At 42.4% G+C, this 9,576-nt stretch overlaps 1 protein-coding gene across 1 annotated transcript in view; it reads right to left on the bottom strand.

The window, feature by feature from the left end:
* Positions 1-356: 356 nt before the first annotated feature.
* Snx4 (sorting nexin 4) overlaps positions 357-9,576 on the bottom strand; it is a 48,207-nt gene continuing 38,987 nt past the window's right edge. Inside the window, exons 12-14 of the mRNA XM_021184727.3 lie at positions 7,987-8,132; positions 5,056-5,170; positions 357-1,491 (exon numbers count right to left, since the gene is read on the bottom strand). Of these exons, the coding sequence (XP_021040386.1) occupies positions 1,444-1,491; positions 5,056-5,170; positions 7,987-8,132 (309 nt within the window). The 3' untranslated portion in view covers positions 357-1,443. The remainder of the gene's footprint in view (positions 1,492-5,055; positions 5,171-7,986; positions 8,133-9,576) is intronic.

The following is a 9,576-nucleotide window of genomic DNA, read 5'->3' as shown; positions in this document are numbered from 1 at the left end:
AACCTTATCTTTTCGAAAACCATAGCAAAGCCAAGAGTGGCTCATGCCTTTAATCCCAGCACTCACTTGGGTGGCAGAAATAGGTGCTCTTTTGAGGCAGAGATAGGTGTTTGTGTCTAGCCTTATCTATAAAACCACTTCCAGAACTGGACCCCCAGGCTACATAAAACCCTGTCTCAAAAAGAACCAAACCAGAGCAAAACCATAACAAAAAAATTTAAACCTTTTCTAATTTTAGTATCTTGTTTCTCAAAACACCAACATCAGGCCACTTTAAAACATAATATGGCATGCATTATTTTCTCACAAAAAACCAGGTATTTACATATATGGATCATCTTAAAATAATACAAATCTTCTGGAAATAAACACAACACTTCCTTTATTATATAAGTTTGGCAAACAGCACAAAAATCCAGCAACATTTTAAACATGTAAAAAAGTCAAATGTCAAACAGTACTGAGTATAGTTTTAAAACATTAGAAATAATGAGCGCACAGTTAGGAGGAGTCTGCAAGCTGGCAGAGAGTGTGCTTGGCTTCTGAACCTGTGCCATGAAACACACACTAAAGCACAACAACATTTTATCTTTACAAAAATCACAGCCAGGCAACAGAAACGCACATTAATGGTGACGGTACCGCTCACATGTGCTCACAACGAGAGTCTCACACATGGAGATGCTACACCTCGTACCCTGAAACGCCATGTGCACAGAGCCGAGCATAAGAAATGGAGGCTGCTGCCGAAGTTAACACTTCTTATCTGAGAATAATAATGTTAAATTAATACTCTCTATATAGCAATTTCTAGATTATAATAATGTATTTATTCCACTGCAAATCTGAGAAGCTGAGACTTCGTTGTTGGCAGTATAAAATTTCTGACCAGTATCAAAATTTTGGTAAGACACAAACTGAAGGCATTTTCTAGTGTCGCAGATGGTACAGGATCTAGGAACACAGAAGAAAACCTTAGACTTCACAACAAGTTTCTGCTGAGCTTTGTCAAACCAAACAGCTCAACTCTAAGGCAAGATAAAATAACTGTACAGCAGAAGTGGGTCCTACAAAGTAAATCTGGGCGTCTGGTCTGGGAAGAACTGCCCCGTGAAGAGATCCGGACAGTGGGCACTGAGAGGCGCACATGGAGATTAACACATCCTGACGGAGGCACTGGGTCAGGAGCCTGACTAACAATCTGTTGGTTATCTTATTAAATTAACTTTTTTGGAATCAGCACCAGTCCCCAAAACTTCAAATTATAATATTTATTCTTCATTAAAATGTATCATTTTGTGCTATATGAACACAACTATGCTTAAAGAAAGCTGATTTGTTCCATGTACTGTATGCTTTTATGTATAAGGTAGCAATAGATTTTCTTTTACTTGTGCTTCGTTTTGGGGCGCTTTGATTGCAGAGAAAAGTCACTTCATGGGATTACATCTTGCTGAAGCATTCTTTAGCATTGGTCCAAACCTGAATTCCCTGAGAACAAAAGAAACTTTACAATGTGATTCTACACAGCAGACAGACCCACAGCCAACATCACAGTGACTGGGCATCTGTACACATCCCTCTAACGTCGGAAGACTGCAGGGTCTACTCTCATACTCTTGTTCAATACGGTCCTTGATCTTAAGAGAAATAAGAGGAACTCAAGTGGGATCAGGGAAGTCCAATTATCCCTGGTTGCAGATGATATGACCCTGTGTTTGAAAGACAGGAAGGCTCTACCTGGGCTAGCACTGCGAGGCCCTCTCCTAAGAGAAGAAAATGAAGAGAGGTGAGGTGTCTCACCAGGACCCACATGCACATGTCCCCCTCCCAGGATGTAAATAAGTGATTTTTAAAAAAGAAAACCATGGGATGGAGAGATGGCTCAGCAGTTAAAAGCACTGACTGCTCTTCCAGAGGTCCTGAGTTCAATTCCCAGCAACCACATTGTGGCTCACAATCATCTGGAATGGGATCTGATGCCCTATTCTGGTGTGTTTGAAGACAGCTACAGTATGTGTATATTTGTGTGTGTATGTGTGTATACACATTGTGTGTGTGTGTGTGTGTGTGTGTGAAACTTATTACTTATATTATATATATACACACACACACATACATACACATATATACATACATACACACATACACACATATATATAAAATAAATCTTTTTTTTTAAAAAGGAAACCATGCCAGACCTCAGCATTGCTCTGTAAGAGTCCACATGAGCACATATAATCCAGTTTTCTCTGAGGGAAGGAGAAATGTGTGTATTTTCTAGGTGACTATAGCTGCCAAAATATCCCAAAGGATGCACACTAAAGTGTAACAGAGATATTTTTAAAAGGCATCTTGGTGGTGGTTGGAGGACTTTATTTAGTATGTTCTGAGTTACTGAAATTTTCATTATATCTGTGCTATTTTTATAATACTTAAAATCTGTAAAGAACATGAAAAATCGCAGGGCAGTGGTGGCGCATGCCTTTAATCCCAGCACTTGGGAGGCAGAGGCAGGTGGATTTCTGAGTTTGAGTCCAGCCTGGTTTATAGAGTGAGTTCCAGGACAGCCAGGGCTACACAGAGAAACCCTGTCTCGAAAACAAACAAACAAACAAACAGAACATGAAAAATCAATTTTTAACTTTTTTTTTTGAGACAGGGTCATATTATGTAGCCCTGGATGGCCAGGAACTCACCATATAGACAGCCTCAAACTCACCGAGACCTGCCTGTCTTTGCCTCCAAAGTGCCAGAATTAAGAGGTGTGCACCACCACACCTGGTCAATTAGTTTTTTAAAATGTTAGCCTAGGGTTGGAGAGACAGCTTAGTGGTTAAGAGTGTACTACTGGTCTTGCACAGGACCTGAGTTTGGTTCCTACTGCCCAATGAGGCTGCTCACGACTATGACCTCCAGCTGTCAGTGGCACCCATGTGCACACCCCCCCCATACGAATACACTATTAAAAGTAAGCATAAGTCTATTTTAAGGAAAGAAAAAAGAAAAAAAAACCCAAAAGCTTTAGCCTACTTGATTTGATAAATTAGATGATAACTCACTATATAAAAGTTAATCAAAACAAAAGTACTATTTGCTTCTGTTTTGTTTTGGAGACAGGAGAGGGCTCCTGTAGCCCAGGCTCCTCTTGAACTCAGTATGTGGGAACATCTGATCCTCCTGTCCCTGATGCACCTCCTCAGTGCGGGACAGTAGGGGGCATCCGCATCTTACACTGTATGTGATGCTGGGGACTGATCGAGGGCTCCGAATGTGCTAGGGAAGTGTCTGCTACCAACTTTAAAATGCTCTATGATTTGTAAGCTTTTTTTTTTTTTTTTAAGATTTGTTTATTTTTATGTTTGAATATACTGTAGCTGTCTTCAGATACACCAGATCCCATTACAAATGGTTGTGAGCCACCATGTGGTTGCTGGGATTTGAACTCAGAACCTCTGGAAGAGCAGTCAGTGCTTTTAACCACTGATCCATCCCTCCATGCTGATTGGCTGATTTGGGAGCTTTTGCTTTGTTTCATCACTGTTGCAATTCAGTCATCTAATTACATCTAATTAAGAGCTCGAGCTATAGTTCATTAATAATGATGTATTAACAATGACATTTTATGTAACTACATATGTAAAATATGAATACTCATATTTAACCAAGGTAAACTAATACCAATCTTTACCAGCTGTGGTAACACCTGGGAAGTGGAGGGAGGAGTGAGAGTTTGAGGTGACCCTGTGTGTCATAGTTTGAGGCAAGCCTGGGATACATAGTGAATTCAAGTCAAGCCTGGACTTATATAGTGAGCTCAGAGCAGTTAGTTTGAGCTCCATGACTTGACTTTGTCTGGGATGTAGCTCAGTGGAAAAACTCCTGCTCAGCATAGGTATGACCCTGGGGGAAAAGATGTGTGTGAATGGATATAAATAACTTAAAAATAAAAAGAACCCTGTTAAAATTCAAATATAGACATCTATTATACTTAATTAAGCATATACATAAAAAATGATGGGATTCTATGGTATCACTCTTAAAAAATAAAAGGAATAGACAGTCTTATTAAGTAAGCTCTTGCAGTAGTTATTCTAGAATATGCGTAAGATTTATTTGTGTGGTTTGTGATAAGAAGACCAGACAAACAAACTGTTTTAGCTACTACTTTCTCCTGAGCTACTGCAAGTTAAATTGCTTGATACGCTAGACAGTGATGCTCAGACACTGGTAACAGGTTTCTGTAATGGGGGAACACGAGGTGTACGAATGAATCCTCGGCATCACAAAGCACACACACAAACAAGTGCACAGATGCCACAGGCTCTGGCCAACCGGCAGATCTAGGACAAGGATACAGAAGTGAAGGAGCGCTTGCTATTGTGTTCCAAATGCTACTGTGGAAGGTTTCCTCCAGCTCCCAAGGGCATCTTTCACTACTGAGTGTGGCTGTAATGTCTCTGTAAAACTTATTTTATTGCCAAGCCATAACCACAGCTCCCCATAAAGCTTCTATTATCTGTCACAGCATCTAACACTTATGAGGAATGGTATTCTAAGGTTCTGTTCAAGAACAGCAGGTATACAACCAAAGTCATGGCGTTGGGTATACTTTCAAACACAACCACAAACAGGCACTAACTTGGAGACACAGTAACTAACATTTGGGTAATAGGAGTTTTTCCAAAGTTTAACTGTGAAATTGGGAAAGGTTAGTAAGAGAACTTACATTGGCACATAAGCCTTTCTTACTTACTCATCTCTCGGTGGCACACAGATGTCACAGAGTGTGTGGAGGTCAGAGGACAACCTGCAAGAGCTGGAGTGGGCTCTGTGGGTCAGGCTGACAGTAGCACCTGGACCCAGGAAGCCATCACTCCGGCCCTTTATTTTCTGAGCTAGGTTCTCACGTGTTTTAGGCTGAGAAAGAACGACCTTACATTTCCAACTCTCCTGTCTCCACCTCCTGCCTCACGTGGCACTCCACTAATGAAGCTACTTCCCTACGCATGCATCCCTGACTGAAGGAAGCTGCATGCTCACAGGGTTGCCTACCTTTTTGCACATGCTGATCTGCATGACAGCATAGCTGATGAGGGCTTCCTTTAGGTCCCGGTTCTTTTGTTCTTTGAAGCGTTCAATATCAGCCCATGCATTTTTCACAAATTCTCTGAAATAAAAGTACAGAGTCATGTTTATTCTCATATAAAGACTGTACATTACATGCCCAATCAACCCGTTTATATAGCCATTTTCTCCAACCTGAAATATCCTCATACTCCCCTAATACAGGGGAGAAGGACACTAATGCCACGAGTAAGGATGTGGATTCAGAAAGCTACAAGATCTACATGGTCCCTTCCAAAGTCACAAAAGCAGTGAACAAACCCGGGTAAAGCTTCACTTCTGTAGAGCCACCTGCAAGCTGGGCAGGGCCCACGGGTGTGTCCTGTAAGTAAGGCAATGAACTCAATGGTCAGCAAGCGTAGTCATCTCTGCTCCTAACTGGAGCAGAGAGAAGTGTGTTCATATCTCCTCAGGGTGAGTTGTGCCATAGTTTCTTAAAACTGTCTATGTAGAAGAAAAAGCTGTTGCTTGTATAAGCTAGGTGCTTCTCCTTTTCCTAGATGTATGTCAGAGGAGAACAGGGGTATTTGGATACTCTCCTATATTATGCTTAATATTTCTGTGTACATTAATACTTTTAGCCACAACAGCTCTACCTTCAAACAGATAAGGATGGTTCCTTGAACCACTCACAGCCTTACAGATGCCAGGAAATGCCTGCCTTTGGCCACTGGAAAGTTCACAGTAATGAATCCTGATTACCATGTGTGTGACTGAAATGAAGTCCTGGGGGCTGGAGACACAGCTCAGTGGTTAAGAGCACTGGCTGCCTGTACAGAAGACTGGGGTTCAGTTCCCAGCAATCACATGACAGCTTACAACTGTCTGTAACCCAGTTCCAGTGGACCTGACAGCCACTTTTGGCCTTCATTGGCACTAAGTACATACATTGTGCACACATACATGAGGCAAATCACTCACACATTAAACTAAAAGGAAATCTTAAATAACAATCTGGGTCTTAAACTCTGATTTCAGGGCTCCGTGCAGGTTCCTGTAGCTCCAATTACCAGGGAGGCTGAAGTGGAAGGGGAACTGGACCCTGGGAGTTCACACAACTGTGTTTGGGTAACACAATGTGACTGAACCCCCAACCCTAACCAAATGAACACGAGTGACTAATCCCTGTAGGCAGCTTTATTATATTAATACAAACCAACTTCTTAAAAAAGAGTACACATTTCCAAAATTAACAAACTCACTTTAAAAACACTTTAGTTTGTTTGTTTGCTTGTTTTTCAAGACAGGGTATCTCTGCCCTGGCTGTCTTGGAACACACTTTGTAGAGCAGGCTGGCCTCAGACTCTGAGATCTGCCTGCCTCTGTGCCACACCCACTCCAGTGAAAACCATGTGACAGGCCCAAAAGCTTGGATGAAGTTCTGAGGCAAAAAGTTTCACGGAAACTTAGGCTCCTGGAGTCTTGGCATCCCGTAGCACGAATGCTCCAAACTTGTCCCTACATCAGGTGGTGAACGGATCTGTGTGCTTTCCTTCAATATTGTTTTATTATAAGTGCCTCTAAGGAATGATTTGACATATAGCTAAGTTAGATTAGCCTCTACCAGTGTTGCAATATCCTAGGAAATTGTTGAGCCAACCTTGGGTTTTAAATTTAGTAAGAATGATACTCATTCAGATGAAATGCCTCCAGTGTAGATAGTGAAAGAAATCAGGCATTACAATTTAATGGAAAAGAGCTAGAAATCTGAGGGCTAGTTCTACAAAGTAAATTTAAAATAACAGCCACTCCCATGTATAAGAATTTACAATGGTTTAGGAAGAAGGAAGGTTGTGCTCTAAGAAGGAACTAGAGTAAATACTAAGAATAACAGCTGAGTTACTCCCATACACAGGAATTTACAATGGCCTAGGGAGAAGGTGGATTATACAATAGACTAGAATTGGAACTATGGCAAGGGCATAAAGCCCTTGCCCCTGGCTTCTAAGAATAAGCTGACCTTAGTGGGGCTGCTTTTTATCCCAGTTGTAAACACTGATTTTTATCCCAGTTGTAAACACTGTCTGGTTCCTCTCAGCTTTTATGTATACATTTCTCTGTTTTGTGTAAAGAGTCATTTTGCATCGGGTAACCTCAAAGTACCTTGGATGACCTTAATGTATCACTTAACTTCCTTGTTTTCTTCTGAAATACAAGTCTGATGCTTGCTTTGACAAATTACACTCAGATTCAACACTCTCTCTGCTGTTTCTGTCTGTTTGTCACCCCTCCGACTCCTTGCACACCTGAGAACTGGAACTCTGATTCTCCCGAGGGTTGAGGGACAGATTGAGTCCAGTCCATGGCACTTCTGCCTGCTGTGTGTTGGAATTAAAGGTGCGCACTATGATGCCCAGCTGAAACAGTGGACTGTCTGTGTTAATCTACTTCTCATTTAGAAGAGAAAGAAAAGGAGCTGAATGATGAAAGTGATCCCAAGCCTTTATGCGAGGTATGAGGGGATACACCTCTCACAGTTACTTACACTGAAGGTCCCATGAACCCAGTGACAGCCACTGACCAGCCACCACCCAGTGCCAAACAGGCACACTACAGAATAAGTTCCATGCCATGACAGTCTGGGAGGGTAGGGCTTCCCTGTGAAGTGGGACTTATGCTGTGTTCTGCAGGACAACCGAGCACAGAGAAAGTGCAAAGAACACAGACCATGAAAAGTGTGAGAACAATAAAATTTCAATCCTGATACCCCATCCCCACCCTGGATATCACAACTGTTTCTAGACTGCAACTTTGCTGTCAGCACACAGTCAGCATCCAGGAATAGCACAAAGTAGAAGCTGTCACTGCAGAATACCTGGTCTGTCACATCTAGCGTTGTTAAGCATCACAGCATTTTACCTGCCTTCCAGATTTTTAGACTTCAGCTGCTGTTCCCCTTCATTTATCTGCTCCTCTAGCACCTTTATCCTGGCTTCTCTTTGCTCTGGAGTTTCTTGACCAAAGAGTTTGGTAGTCATTCCCTTCAACGAGAATGTTCTCACAGTCTAAAGGGAAACAGAAACAGATGAACAGACGAGGCCTGGTACATACAGTGAAACATCACTCAGCCAAAGGGAAACAATTCCAGCATGTGCCACAAGCCAGATGACTTGAAGGGCATTCTGATAGGACAGCCAGAGACAAGTACTGTCTGAATCTACTAAAGTGGGGTATCTAGGAGTCAGTCAGAGGCAGAAAGTGGACTGTGGTTTCCAGGACTGGAGAAGACTGGAGCTTTCAACAGGAATCGTTTTAGTTTCAAAATATGCAAATGTTCTGAGATCAGTTGTAAAGAAAGTAATTATACCTGACCCTACTTGAAAACAGTCATGGTGGGCAGTGGTGGCGCACACCTTTAATCCCAGCACTTGGGAGGCAGAGACAGGCAGATTTCTGAGTTTAAGGCCAGTGTGCTCTATAGAGTGAGTTCCAGGACAGCCAGGGCTACACAGAGAAACCCTGTCTTGAAAAACAAAGCAAAGCAAAACAAACAAACAAACAAAGTCATTATGGTACTATCTTTTGGAGACAGGGGCTCACTATGTAGAGCAGATGCTTCAGACTCTACAGACTGCCTGCCCCTGCCTCCCGAGCTGGCTTCCTGACGAGTGCATTTAGACTGAGCACCTGCCTGTGAGCTGAGTGCCCTTGCTGCTGCCCTGTTTCTAGATTCTTCTCACAGCCTATTAGTCAGTTTATTCTAACCATCTGGCTGGACTGTACAGAGAGGTTTATTCAAGATACAGAGTTTTATTTACAAGAACATACCACACCATTAAGCATTAAAGAGTGCAACACACTCCCTTCTTAGCAGAAATGTACTGATTCTGATTGGGTAAAACTTTCCAAGGTAAACTAAGTTTTAAAAATGTTTTAAATCGCCGGGCGTGGTGGCGCACGCCTTTAATCCCAGCACTCGGGAGGCAGAGGCAGGCGGATTTCTGAGTTTGAGGCCAGCCTGGTCTACAGAGTGAGTTCCAGGACAGCCAGGACTATACAGAGAAACCCTGTCTGGAAAAACAAAAACAAAAACAACAACAACAACAAAAAAATGTTTTAAAATTTAAAATGTATGTGCATAAGTGCCCAAAGAAGCCAGAAGATGGGATCAGATGCCCGCTGGAGCTGGGGGTAAATGTGATTGTGAGTTTCCTGACTTAAGTGCTGAGAATCAGACCTGGGGCCTCTACAAGAGCAAGTACTCTTAACCCCGGCCTCCACACTACAGCCCCTAGAAAGCACCTTGCACAGTTTTGACGGCTGTTTCAAAACTTTTTATATCAAGAAAGTAACCAAAGGGGAAGGAGAGATGGCTCGGTGGCTAAGAGCATCTGTTGCTCTGTCACAGGACTCGGGTTTGGTTCCTAGCAACCACACCAGGAGAACATTGCCTGGCAACTGCCTGTAGCTCCAGTTCTCAGGTAGCCAATGCTCTTTCCTGGCTTCTGC

The sequence above is a fragment of the Mus caroli genome, unplaced genomic scaffold (genome assembly GCF_978045245.1).
Source record: "Mus caroli unplaced genomic scaffold, Mus_caroli_1 scaffold_17, whole genome shotgun sequence".
NCBI classification, from domain to species: Eukaryota; Metazoa; Chordata; class Mammalia; order Rodentia; family Muridae; genus Mus; species Mus caroli.
The sequence above is the reverse complement of the archived record's forward strand: the minus strand, read 5'-3'. Positions and strand labels throughout refer to the sequence as shown.